General features: G+C 39.1%; 1 protein-coding gene across 2 annotated transcripts in view; it reads left to right on the plus strand.

The window, feature by feature from the left end:
* LOC145686513 (protein dachsous-like) overlaps positions 1-15,128 on the plus strand; it is a 147,329-nt gene that overhangs the window by 30,158 nt on the left and 102,043 nt on the right. For both annotated transcript variants that reach the window (XM_081759896.1, XM_081759897.1), the window contains exon 3: positions 4,757-4,863. In XM_081759896.1, coding sequence (XP_081616022.1) covers positions 4,757-4,863 — 107 coding nt within the window. The remainder of the gene's footprint in view (positions 1-4,756; positions 4,864-15,128) is intronic.

A 15,128-nucleotide genomic window follows, 5' to 3' on the forward strand; every position in this document is an offset into this window, starting at 1 on the left:
TGAATCTAAACAACACTTTAAACAATTTTAAAAATGTAGGACTAACGTAGGGTGGGCGCGAACTACCAACCTTTAGATTGCTAGCCGCGTGCTCTTCCGACTTTAAAAAAAAAAAACTTCCTGACATTTCCTACTGCAACCACTTTTCAGGACTACTAGACACGACAGGGACACGAACACAGAAACATCGAGGACAGTTAAAATTCCACCCTTGCTATTACAGAGGGACTCGAACCCCCAGCGGGTTTCACCTCACAATCATCAGCCTAACGCCTCAGACCGTTCGGCTACACCCACCGGCAACTTGGTCACAGAGGAGATAAAGAGAACGTTGCTTGTAAAGGGATAAATTATTCAGGTCTTTTGCATTCGGTTAATCAGAGTGCTCCATTAACGGCATATATTCGACTATAACCGTTTGGGATCAGATAAAAACTGCTCGCCATGTAATTTTATAGCAAATTGATGAGTGTCTATTTACTTTATTTCATGGTTCTTCCATATTCACTTTCAAATGATCGGCGACAGTTGCCATCTAATAAAGTTGGTGCGTTTATTGCTTCTAGTACACACACAATCGCTTAGAAAAAGAAGCAACAAATGCATGAAATATGGGAGATGAATTTAGAAAACCTAAACGGCGAATGCCTAGCACATTTTGTGCTGTTAGGGTATCTGAAACAACATGTACCTAAAAGACGTACCTAGAACATGACATATATATGTCCCAAGTGACGACATAAAAACAAATGACTGTTAGAGTGCTAAACTGAGCCAGGTATATAAATGCTATATTTATGGTATATACTTGCAAATATCAATTAGGTGTAACAAATACCTAAAACTATAGGTAGCTGAAGTACATACTTAGCTCACGAATATCATATGTGTCAAGTGTCGGGTACCTAAAAAGTAGCTGGGACACCTAAATGGCACATGCGTAGCACATCTTGTGCTGTTAGGGGTCAGGTGGAAGCTTGAAAAGATTCTGAAAGAAGGATGGGTGTATTTGTCGGAATTATGGGTACATATATATAAAGTTATCGTTCTTGTGATTGCAGAGTTCGCTCTGACTAGGTACACGAATGTGCGGACAAGTTTTCCACGCAACTTTGTTGGTGATTACTGCTATAATGACAAACTGACTCTACGCAGAATGCTCGAAATGGCTATAATTAACGCATATTATTACCACGCCGTATACCATCTGCTTAATCTTAGTCATTAGAGTATACCTTCTGCTTCAAAGCGATACTACTTTCTACTTTTGTTTCGTTTATATTTATTTATTTAATCGGGCCATGGCTCCAATCATAAAGTGAAGATGTCACCTTTTTTCTCATATTCTTAACAGGTGTTCAAATGTATGAGTCATGAAAATACCCGGCGCGATTTTTTCTGTTCCTTCTCGGAGTGAGTTGGCTCCTTCTCCATACCTACATCCATTTATGTTATTAATGGAGTGATTTAAGTAAAGAGTGTCATCAAGGAAATAGCATGAAATGCTTTTAGACTACAAAACAATAATGTATTGTTTGTTTTAATTGAATTAATTAATACATATGATTTACAGTTCATTAAAATGCCTTCACGTCCCTTACGACAATCATAGATGATCACAAAACAGCGTGTACCCTCTGAAAATTTTAGGACTACACCACTGATTATTACCAAACGAACATTTTGGAGCTATTATACTACGATAATTCTTCGTCTCTCAGCAACTTGTCTGGTTGTTATTAAGCAGGACAAGGCGAAGTGAACAGTAATGCACATGGAGTGGACGACACGTGAAACGGAAATTAATGCAATCCTTTTTATAGACATTCCTGATACAACTCCCATAGACTTTTCTCGCCAAAGGCGTCCTTTGGCGAGGGCAGAAGACAATTGCCCCCCTGAGTTTCGAAAACACATGCCTTTTATTAAATTTTATACTAATAAAAACGTGGAGTAAATTTGTTGGTGGACAATCCTACCTGGCAAACCCTGAAATGAAGCTACTATCTGTGGGTTTCTGTTGTTGATATGGTGTTGGGACGTCAACAGCCACACACTCGACGACCATTGAAAAGTTTATCACACTGTGCTTCAACGCAGTCTCCTTCAGTGCGAACTAAGATGTAGAACGATAGCTAATAGACAGGGGTTGAATATCGAGCAATCTTTTGGCGCTACGGTATTTCTAAAGATGTTAAAGTCCCTGTTTCCATAATCATGAAACGAGCTTATGTACTCATTTCTTTCCTACACTACAAATTAGGATTTCTTAGTTATGTAGGTACTTGAATGGAAACGACGTTATTTAGCTTTATCTGTTTGTTTCACTTTGTGAGCCCATATTTTAGAGAAAAGAACTTAAGTTGCCTTTCTGAAGAAATAAATTCTAGCCCCAATAGAGAAGAGAAGAGTGGGTTACAGAAGAGCTTCTGCAACATTCAACGTCCCTCAGACGACACTAGAAAGAAAATTAGGGCTTACAGAAGGCCCGAGAGAAATGCCTGTCTTCTGCAGAGGCTGCAGCGAAATGTCTAGGGAGATTCGAAAGTGTTTTCTCGAAGAATCAGGAAGAAGAACTAGTACAGCACATACTAACACTAGAAGAAAGATTATTTGGCCTGCCACTAACCGATTTACATTCTCTTACGTTTGAGTTGGTTGAAGAAAACCTTGTTTCCCACTCGTTTAAAAGGGAGAAGAAGCTTGCTCGAAAAGGCTAGCTGTATGGTTTTCTCTCTAGGCACCCTAAACTTTGTTTGCGTGATCCTGAGAAGAAATCTATGGCTAGGGCAAACGGATTTAATCGCGACGCTGTCAAAAAGTTTTTTTTTTTTTTTTTTTTTTTTTTGATCTATTGGAATCTCTTGATGAACAATATCATTTCTCTCCAAATGATATTTATAATGTTGACGAGACAGGCATCATAATCGTACCCAACAAGCCGTCTAAAGTGGGAAAAATAAGTAGATGCTTTGAAATAATCTGAAAGAGGGGTTTTAGTGACTGCAAAAATATGTATGAATGCAGCTGGTAATTTTGTGCCCATCATGTTTGTTTTCCCCATTAAAAGGGAAAATCCTATGTTGATGAATGATGCATCTCTTGGTTCATTTGAGATGGAGTGGCTGGATAAATAAGATTTTTTGGGGGGGTTGGTTTAATAAATCTTTAGAGTTTGCAAATCCTACTTCTGAGAAACATGTACTACTTCTATTAGACGGTCACAATTCACATGTCAAGAGCTTAAAACATCAATTTAGCAAAGAAAAGGAATGTAATTTTGCTCTTCTTTCCACCACACACAACTCACAGATTACAACCTCTGGATGTCAGTTTCATGCCACCTCTAAGTAACTACTATTCTGAAGTAAGGAAATGGTTGATAAACCACCTTGGCCGGATAGTAACCATATACCACGTGGGAAAAGTCTTCAATGCAGCTTCAGTGAAAGCATCTTCAGTGCAAACGGTAGTAAATGGCTTTAGGATAACTGGAATATACCCGTTGGAGATGTATTTGCTTATCAACTATTCAATCCATCTGAGACGATCAAAATACCATACGGATCGACAACAACTGCAACCTATCTCAACTTTCAACCTCTGTGCCCACTTGTGTCCTGCCACCAGCTGCTGAATCATCTCAACACTCCACATCTGCCACTTCTCCGACATCAAATGTTGAGCCTTCTCAACCTTCAACGTCCGGGATTAATTAGGATCCAGAGAGATATCTTTCAGGTTTCTTCGTTTCGCCAAAATCGCTCATGCCTCCACCTAAAGAGCTGAGTAAAATTAAGAAAAATAAAAATGACAAAAGAAGGGTAAGGCGGTTGTTCTCATTTCCTCGCAATACAAAGCTGAATTGGAAGCAGAAGATAAACAAAAGGAAGAAAATAAGAAAAATCTACAAAAGGTTGTTTAATAAGGCTACTCCTAGGGAGACAAATATTAAAGGATCTACTAGTAAAGAACGAAAAACTAGCAAACGTGTTGGAATGAAAAAAGAGATCTTGTCTGATAAGGGTTGTGCTCTTAGAGATCCAAGGTCAAACAAATTAAATTCAAGACGGAAACAATACTATCTTCATCGTCGGAAGAGGAAGAGAATTTTGCAAGGAACTCGATAGTCATTCGAAAACAAAAGAAAGATGGATTAGGTGTTCTGGCTGCAATGGGTGGGCACACGATGCTTGCTCTAACGCGAACGAAGAAGATAATACATTTGTATGTAACTTTTGTAGCACATAAAGTTTAAAATGTTGCTTACTAGGCAAAAGTATTTTATTTCTAATTTAGTTTTGATTATTTAGTACGAAAAATTCATTTTTATTTCTTTTTTTTAATAATTATAAACAAGATATTTGTAAACAAGATATGTGTGTAAGATATAAAGAAGTTTCAAGCAAGATTTAAACTGTTCTAAGCAAGATGTTTGTAAGTTTTGTAAATATTTTGGTAAGTTTTAAAAGGAAACCCTATTTTACCCGACTAGTAGTATAAAACGGGGACTTTTGCTCTTTTTTAGTTTCCCTTATTTTTTGTTAAAATAAACGTTATTGTGATACAAAAAGGCCTGTTCTATGGTAACCAACATTCCACTGAAAGTTTTGATATACATCTTGCGATTTTATCATTGATTGTTTTTATTTTATGTGCTAGAATATATAAGTGTCCCCATTTTGTACAACTTTCTCCTACTGGTCCTATGACACAACAAAAACTATTACCTAATTTCTTTTCGTATCATTTTCAGGTGTAACATTTGGTGAAAAAATAAGCAAGTACATTACGCAAACTGTAGAAGGAGACTATTTACTTTTTAAACTGTCAGAAGAATACCAATACTTTGAGAGAAATGAGGTAAGTTTGATCTTTACTCCAACTTGTTTACGAAGGGGATTAAAAAGTGTCAGGCCGAACAATGTAGTAAGGCAGATACTCCAGTGACAACACCAGGTTATTCCATATATTCCTCCTGAACGTCAATACGCTTTTTTATATATATAACTTTACACCAAATTTAACAATCGAAATCATTGCTTTTGTCCTCAAATTACCCGTTCATAGTGTCAAACACTGCGTCAAAGGCCTGGAAATGACCACGTTTTAAGTTAATTTTCAATTCTAGGAACAAATTGTAGTATGATAGTGTTAAGTCAGAAAAATAGTGGATTCAAGTACTTTGTAGCCTGTCTCAATTTCAACATTAATAGATTATCCAAGTAAAAACGAGTATTTATTTCAGATCTTCTTCGCAAAGTTTCCTACGCACCCTTGTCCAAATGACTTCATGCAGTTTACCTGGAAGGTAATAGTACTGTTCACATTCAAGCCTCCATATAATCAATGAGGATGATATCACATACATTTCAGAAAACTGAAACCATCATTTTGCTAGTGGCTTTTATTGTCGAAAGTTCTGTGTTTGTGTGAATTCTAGTTCACAAACCAGTTTGCGTGAATCGTGGTTCCTGCTAAACAAAACTATTGGTACTATACTCCTCAAAGCAGAAAGTATACTCCAATGACTAAGATTATACCTTCGACTATACTCCGAGTAATCGCCACTTTTGAAGTATGAATACACACTTATCCTATAATAACTTACTATCCATTGTAAACTTACTTATTTGCAAATGTAACAAGTTTTATATATACCCTTTATAAAGTCACTTCTTACAACGTATTACACTAGTTAACAAAGGTTTTGTTACATAAAAGGAAATACCTGTTCTTAAAGGAACTTTTTGCGCTGAATTCGAATATGCACTCGGTTTTTCTCCATCACGTACGATTTTCCCGTAACAGAGGGATTTTCGGGAAAATCCCTCAAAAAATTCCCTTTTCGTTTATTTTACACCCCAAGATCTTGTCCCCTTGCATATACTAACATAGAAATTATACCTAAGTATACTTTGATTCATATTTAACAAACCCTCCAAGTTTCGTAATAATCGCTTTATTCTTTCTAGAGAAATAAATATGTTTGTATGTATACTGTGTGTACTGTTTATTGCACCTTATAGTAATGCTTTCAGATCTCTTAAGTTGAGGTAAAACGTTTTGCTTTATTACCACAAACACATATATAAAATATAATACAATATAATTTACAAGTGTGACAATTTACAATAAACAATAATACAAATGTACCAAAAGGTCATGAAAAGACAATCAAAACTATCACAATATATGAAACTTCCATTGGGTTACAAAAACGTACACTACTTCCTTCTTTTGTAAGAAATGTTGCATTCTCTAACAAGACCCCAACAATAGTCCCCCATCATTGAAGGATCCCATCGTCCCTGGTACCTTTTCTCCATTGCCATTATATCTTGGTGGAATCTTTCCCCCTGTTCGTCGCTGAGAGCACCTAGGTTAGCAGGAAAGAAGCTGAGGTGGGAGTGCAAAAAGTGGATTTTTAAAGACATCCTACAACCCAACTCTTTGTATTTCTGTATCATGTCCTGTACGATTTCTGTGTAACTCTCAGCTTTGTTATTGCCCAGAAAGTTGCGCACAACACACTTAAATGCTGTCCAGGCAGCTAGCTCAATACTGTTTAACTTCCTGTCAAAGCTATCATCAAGCATTAATTTCCTACTTTGGGGACCAATAAACACTCCCGCTGAAATCTTAGCATCACTCAGGTTAGGGAACTTATCTCGCAAATACTTGAAACCTTCACCAGATGTGTCCATGGCTTTGACAAAGTTTTTCATAAGTCCTAACTTGATATGAAGTGGCGGTAGTAATATCTTATTAGGATCTACCAAAGGAGCGTATTTGACGTTGCATTCTCCAGGTACGTAATTCACTCTAGGTTCCCATTCCTTCACTTCATAATGTTTGTCATCAGCTCGGCTATCCCATAAACATAAAAAACATTGGTACTTCGTGTAACCGCACTGCAGTCCTAATAAAATACCAACTACCTTGAGATCACAACATATTTGCCAACAATGGTCCTTGTAATTTATAAGATTTAGCAAAGTTGACATGGTGTCATAGGATTCCTTAATCTTCACTGAGTGCGCAAGTGGTATAGAAGGTTTTTTATTTCCATTATGTAAAAGGACAGCTTTAAGGTTGACCTTTGACGCGTCGATAAATAACCTCCATTCTTCTGGAACGTAAGGAATTCCTAGCTCCGCCATCAACCCATTTATATCCGTACATACGCACACATTATCTTGCATTGAGAAATAGCTTGAAAATTGAACATGCCTTTTCCTGTACACTGATATGTTCGTTTCTGCATCCAATAAGTTCCACTGCTGGAGCCTTGATCCCAGAAGTTCCGCCTCTTGTTTTGTCAGGTGCAAATCACGGGCTAGGTCATTAAGTTCACATTGCCGGATGAAATGTGGCTCGCGAACACAGTCAGGGATGAACGTTGGATCCTTGGATGTACATGTTGATGTCGATGGTTCAACAAGGTCATGATCATCATCAGAGTCTTTTGGCCATATCTCTTTCCAGTTGGTAGGGGGCTTGGGAAGTGGAAGTTCATCGCCGTGCGGAATAGGTCTAATTGCGGATTTAACGTTGGGATAACTTATTGTGTATTTGCTTTTTTTTAGAATGTCCCTTAACTACTGTGAGACAAAAATAACAATCATCCAGATGGTTGGTGGGTTCTCTCCACACCATTGGTACAGCAAATTTCATGAACCTCCGTTTCCCTTTGGCCCATGCAAGTAAAGTGACGTAGCACGACGCACAAATTATGTTGGGTGCCCAAGTTTTGTCCTGATCTCCCACACGACATCCGAAATATATATAATATGCTAGTTTCACCGATGGCGTAATGGATCTACACTGTCCTTTAACTACAAACTGGCCACACACATAACAAAAACTATTTGGTGAGTTAACACATGAACGCCGTCCTCTTGACGCCATTGTACTGATCACAAACTAAACTTCTGGTCTTAGTTGGGTATAATGCCGTTAAGATTAAACAAGAAAGCACTCTTAGCAGCAAAGACAACTTTGAAAGTGAAGTAGTGTTAAACCACACGTCAATATAAAAATGTACAAAACTCCCTCACCAGGTGTCAAGAACACAAGAAAGAAAGAAATGCACGGGGGGAGGGGGGAAACGATACCGTAGTGGAAAATTCAGACTGCATTAGTTCATTGTTGTCAACAATGAGTCTGTATTCCATTCTTTCTTTCTTTTGCATTCTGTTACATTTGATAACAAATATTGATAACCATTTCATGAACAAAACGAAAAAACTTGGAGAATTGTATATATATGTATGTACTAGCAGCGTTCACCCCGCTTCGCTGCGGTCACCCCGGAACGCAATAAACTTTGTTACTTAGATAATTTTTACTTTTTCGCTTTCAAGTGATATGATAAAAACCATAGAAGATTGCAGTAAATCTTAACATTATATCGCCTGTCATTTATGTTAACCCGCCCCGCTTCGCTGCGGTCATCCCGGTGCTGGCATATTGTAAAAGTGTCTGTAAAAATAAGCAAATCAATTAAAAAATTTTAAACAGAAGATTCAAGCTATTTTCCGCTGTATATCGCCTGTCATTTATGTTAACCGCCGAGTGACACGGTCATGCGGGTTGCATATAAATACGTTTATTTTTACCTATGATGAACTAATAACAAAGGATTTGTACGTTATGGACACTTGAATGGTCAATTATCTCAAGACACTGGTAATTAAAAATTAAAGTGATATGATAAAAACCATCTAGGGTCCAAATCCTAATAACCCCCCAAAAATGAAAGAAATTGGTTCAGCCGTATTAGCGTGATGAGCGGACAAAATTTTGTACGTTCTCTTTTATATATATAGATTGCAGTAAATCTTAACATTATATCGCCTGTCATTTATGTTAACCCGCCCCGCTTCGCTGCGGTCATCCCGGTGCTGGCATATTGTAAAAGTGTCTGTAGAAATAAGCAAATCAATTAAAAAATTTTAAACAGAAGATTCAAGCTATTTTCCGCTGTATATCGCCTGTCATTTATGTTAACCCGCCGAGTGACACGGTCATGCGGGTTGCATATAAATACGTTTATTTTTACCTATGATGAACTAATAACAAAGGATTTGTACGTTATGGACACTTGAATGGTCAATTATCTCAAGACACTGGTAATTAAAAATTAAAGTGATATGATAAAAACCATCCAGGGTCCAAATCCTAATAACCCCCCAAAAATGAAAGAAATTGGTTCAGCCGTATTAGCGTGATGAGCGGACAAAATTTTGTACGTTCTCTTTTATATATATAGATTAAGATATACATATACTGTACGTTTAAAAAAAATATACGTTGGAAGTACATTCTATTTTTATACACGTTTCTAATTTACAGAGAGCAATACAAGTGTGTTGTTGACTATTGTAAATATTCATTTTTATGTCTGTGTTTGTAGTAATAAAGCAAATCGTTTTTACCCCAACTCAGGAGATCTGAAAGCATTACTATCAGGTGCAATAAACAGTGCACACAGTATACATACAAATATATTTATTTCTCTAGAAAGAACAAAGCGATTTTTACGAAACTTTTAGGGTTTATTAAATATAAATCAAGGTATACTTAGGTATAATTTCTATGTTACTATATGTAAGGGACAGGAGCTAGGGGAATAAAATATCTGAAAAAGGGAAATTTTTGAGGGAATTTCCCGAAAATCCCTCTGTTACGGAAAACTGTACGTGATGGAGAGAAACCGAGTGCATATTCGAACTCAGCGCAAAAAGTTCCTTTAAGATCAGGTGATTTTTCTCATCTAACAAACAAAAAGTTTAAATTTGTTAACTAGTGTTATTCACAGACCAAAACCATAACGAATTGTTTACGCCAATCAGCTATTTTTACTCTAGTCATTTTTATACCCGCCATGTATAGAAGGCATAACAGAAATCTATGGTTACCATTAATATGTGACGCCATGGCGGGGCAGTAGGCCAAAGTTAGGGACCCTTTACCCTACCTCGACACATTGAATCGATCGCCTTATGGGCGATATCATAGTCATGAAGCTTTGGAATATCTTATACGATTCTGTAACGCTATGATCGTTATATGCTTGAGACCATTGGAATGAACGAGAACGGTTAGCTGCTTGCGGCGCAAGCAGACCAAATATCCGTCCACAAGACAGTACAAGTTGTCACATGGGGCCAATGTCTTGAAAGATCTCTCATGTACTCCCTAACCTGAGAGTTAGGGAGGTATTTGAGATGTTTAACCCTTTCACTGTGGAAGGCGACGGAAAAAAATTTCCCTAACCTGCGAATGTCGATTATAGTCGACGTGTTAAAATTTGTCTGTATCTTGGGTTTGTCGATTGTAGTCGCCAAAGGTTTTCTGTGTGATTTATATTGTTTATCGAAAACAATAGAACACAAACAAAAATGAACAGTACAATTTTGGCGACTACTCTCGACAAAGCCAAGATACGGACAAACAAACTTTAACACGTCGACTATAGTCGACATTCGCATGTTAAGGAAATTTGGTTCTGTCGACAAAAGTCGACTTCCTCTGTGAAAGGGTTAAAGTGTTGTGCAGCACCCAGGTCAGTGGCTTCGAGGACAACCTACACGTCAATTACTGTCCCTTACGACAGAGTATGAGCGTTTATACCAGCTTCCTAAGTCCCTCCGAGGTTAGATTGCGAACCTTTCTAACCACAGACCATCCCTATCCCTTAACATTCTTGCCCAATGTGTCACACAGATAACATCGTGACTAGTGCTGTCGAAATCGGTTTTTGAAAAAACCGAAAACCAGTTTTTGAAAAAAGTGAAATTTCATAAATCCGAAATGTTGGCTTTGAAAACCGCTTTTGTTCAATTTTGTGGAGATAAGGCGAAGGTCAGTTGTTGGTGTGGGTATATCCAACATTCTACCTGGTTGTCGCAGTTCAGTTACAACGTGTAAGGACAGAGTGAATATGAAACCCCCACAGAGCGTCATAAGGGCGTGTATGCTGTACGAGTTCATACTTGGGTCAAATACCACTGCAGTAGGGCGGAAGACATCTCAGGCCTTTCGTGAGGGTGTCTTGATTACGCAGACAGTACAAGGGTGGTTTAGCAAGCTTAAGGACGGTGACGAAACACTCTCGAAAGACGCACCACGTGCCGGAAGACCAACACATGTAAAAATGAAGATCTTCAGGTAGCAATTGAGACGAACAGTGGACAGACATGTGAGGAACTGGGGTTAACATTCAATGTGAGTGGAGAAACCATTCGGCAGCACCTCCATCAACTTGGGAAGCACTACAAGTTGGATCTATGGGTTCCACATGATTTGACTCCGGGCCAAAAGGCTACGCTAGCAGACACCTGTATTTTTTGCTGTCTCGTCTGAGGAAAGAGCGATTTCTGAACAGGATGTTGGCATGTGATGAGAAGTGGGTCCTGTACGAAGCTCCATGGCGTCGTCATCATTGGTTAAAATCTCATGAACTGGCTCCAAAACAGCTGATATCAACAATGCAGCAGAAAGTCCTCTTGGGTGTTTGGTGGACTGCTCGCGACATCATGCATTGGGAACTGCTACCGGCTGGTCACAGCAGAACATCAATGCAACTATCTACTGTCAGCAGTTGAGCCGTGTTTAAGAAAAACTCGAAACCCTGGAGCCAGCACTTCTCAATCGTTAAGGGGTTCAACCGTTACGGGACAACGCTAAGACCCACATGGCTAGAATGACCCGGGGCACCATCCAACGATGGGAAACACTATTACATCCGCCATACTCCACGGACATTGCACCGTCCGATTATCACCTGTTCCATTCCCTGAACACTCACCTTAGAGGACTCCAGTTCAACTCCGTAGTAAAGGTGGTGCAAAATGCACTTGATACCTTCTTCGCTTCACGACAAACTAAGTTCTAACGCGAAGGAATCCATGCCCATCCCGAATGTTGGCAGAAGGTCGTTGATACTGATGGGTACTATTTTTGATTTTCCAGGTACGTCTTAGCGGGTGACATATCGATGCTCTAAGGTGATAGGTCAAAATGCGATAGAACTTTCTTCGTTACTTTTATACATACTATATAAAACTACTGTATAAGTTCTAGTATCTCGAGTTCGGGAAGTTGGAATGTCAAAATTCCTTCAGATTATTGCTCATTTTGGTCTAGTTTACAAAATATATATACAAGTCAAATGGGGTTCACTTTGCTTCCGTGGCCACTTTATGTTCGAATATCTTGAGTTCCGAAATTTGGAGTGTCAAAATTACTTCAGATTCGTGTTCCTCGTGGTCTACTTTACAAAATATATAAAAATCAGGTGGGGTCCAGTTTGCTTCCGCGGCTACTTTATGTTCGAGTATCTCGAGTTGCGAAATTCGGAATGTCAAAATTCCTTCAGATTCGTGTTGCTCGTGGTCTACTTTACAAAATATATAAAAATCAGTTGGGGTCCAGTTCGCTTCCGTGATCACTTTATGTTCGAATATCTCAAGTTCCGAAATTGGGAATGTCAAAATTCCTTCAGATTCGTGTTCCTCGTAGTCTACTTTACAAAATGTATAAAAATCAGGTGGAGCTCAGTTTGCTTCCATGGTCACTTTATGTTCGAATATCTCGAGTTCCGAAATTCGGAGTGCCAAAATTCCTTCAGATTCGTGTTCCTCGTTGTCTAATTTACAAAATGTATGAAAATCAGATGGGGTCCAGTTTGCTTCCCTGCAGCCGAAAACACATTGGAAGTGTCATCAAAGAAATAATTTTAAAAAAAGAAAAAGAAAGTGCGAAGGATCCCAGGTCAGTATTTGTAACACGAAAGTTCACATCAGTACTTACGGTTTAGAACCCCACTTTTCTGATTTTAAAATACAACAACCCTAATTTAGCTGTGACTTGTTCAACCATCGAACTATCCGTTTCGCACAGTGCTGCAGATATTACCATAATAGTCTTGGAGCAAATAAAAAAAGTTAAAACACACATATAAATCAATAGAATTGTCTTGATTGATAGATGCTTTCAAAATTGTTAAAAGGTGTAATTAAAAATAGCAAACATTGTTTCTGCTTTGAAAAGGACAAACATGGCTTTGCTTATAAAACCGCAAACACGGTTTCGGGGGGCTTTCGCTTTCGAAAAGAACTTTTGCGGTTTCCGTTTGAAAATCCGCCTTTGCTGTTTCGGTTTTGAAAACCGCTTTTGCGGTTTCGGTTTCCTAAATCGCATTTGCGGTTTCAGGTTTGAAAACCGCATTTGCGGTTTTCGGTTTTCAGAAAACCGGTTTTCTCTAAAAATCAAAAACCGCAAATGTCACAAAAATTCGACAGCACTAATCGTGACATCTGATTCGGATTCCATAAGTCTTTCCACAATTCTGAACGGTATGGGCAGATGTCTTACTGTCTCAAAACTACTCGGACAGTCTTACTATCTTACCCACAAGAAGTGCGAATCCTACTATGTAAACAGTTGACTCTCAACATTTCGTTATGATTAATATATCTTATTTAAAAGGATTTTTATCTATTTCTTTAAATTATCTTCTGTTTTTAGGAAACATAAAGGATAAAGTTAAGCGATCCGCATTAGAAAGACTCAATGTACTATTTAAAGAGAGCACTCAGGAGAGGCTTACACTCCCGAAGCTCATGACCGTCGGTAAAACTATGCAGCTTAAGGATCATCTGTTTGCTGGTTATGCGCGTATCTTTCACGTCCTGGGTAATAGCCTCAACTCTGCCACGTGTCCACTCAACCTCCTGTTGGATGGACGGCGGTAAGGCAGTACAGAAAACCTTGAGTTCTGAAGTTCGCCAGAATTTTAACTTCAGCACAGGGATGGTCAACTTCAAGGAGGAGATACCAATTCCACCTTGTCTTACTGGCACGTGAAAGAAAGCCTTGAAGACATCGTGAGATATACGAAGCCAGCGGTGCACTACATCACGCACATGTCGATCAAGTGCTTCAAGGCGACCCATTGCTGTCCGGTCCAGCACAAGTGCCTGATAAAACATCGGTTTCAATGGCGCTTTCCCCAGGCGTTCAAGATGAAGCGCCAAAAAAGCTCTGGTCGTCTTAGTGCCATAGATGCAAATTGAACACCTACATAGCATCAATATGAAATTTTTCCGTTACTAATGAGAATACAAAGCTCTTCTTAAAGTTAAGCTCAAGGCCATTCCTCCGTTGATCCGTTGATCCGTTGAATAGCAGTGGAGATAGGGAGTCACGCTGTTGAACATCTCGATTGACCAAAACAGTGTCCGATGCCTCTCGAACTCCAAGATGGCCTTAGAGCCAGTGAACAACATATCGACGTAATCCACAAAAGAAAATGGAGCTCCAATGCGGACGATAGCTGCAAAGATAGCATGCTTTGACTCCGAGACGTCCAATGTGGCAAGATGATATTGGCTGAAACACTGATTCGCAGTAGAAATTACTGCATCCAAGAATGAGACGTTCTCCAAGATGTCATCAACAGGCGAAAATGCTCGCTTCTGACTATCAAATATTGGGGCTTAACTAGCAGGGTAGCTTGTATTTTATGAAATTGGCTGGTTATTACAAACCCGATGGAAATTGGTCTGTAATTAGATGGTGCCAAAGGTAGCGCTATCTTCGGAATGAAGACTGTTCGTAACAATTTGAGGTACTCAGGTAGAACGTTACACAAAGAAAAAGTTATACAGCTAAAGGCGAGGTCGAACCGAAATTCCTAGAAGCTCTTCACGATCAAACCCCTGATCCAGGACCGGTACCTCCACTGAACCGAGTTCCGATAACTTTTTCGCTCGTTACCGAAGTCCGCTAGAGTCTCAGAAAGGGATTTTCGGAAGAGGTCGGCTCCTCAAGATAAGGAACCGACTCCTTACCGAATAAATCGCGCCAAAAACTCCTCATTGCGTCAGACAAAGGACACCTTGTGAGGCCTTCGAGAGCTTTTAATAGCTCTTTATCGCCACTCTTTATAGCCTGGTAGCCACTCTTAGCTGTATCACCGAACAAGAATGGCAGACTGAGAGCAGCCACCAGCACCGAACGCACCTCGGACCACTCCTCAAATGTATAATCTCTAGATCCACCCGGGGCCAGATGTAAAACGCAAGCTCTGCATAGGACCCATCTAGGCGCCCAGCAAA

Source organism: Thermobia domestica, chromosome 5 (genome assembly GCF_964235325.1).
Source record: "Thermobia domestica chromosome 5, izTheDome1.hap1.1, whole genome shotgun sequence".
Classification (NCBI taxonomy): Eukaryota; Metazoa; Arthropoda; class Insecta; order Zygentoma; family Lepismatidae; genus Thermobia; species Thermobia domestica.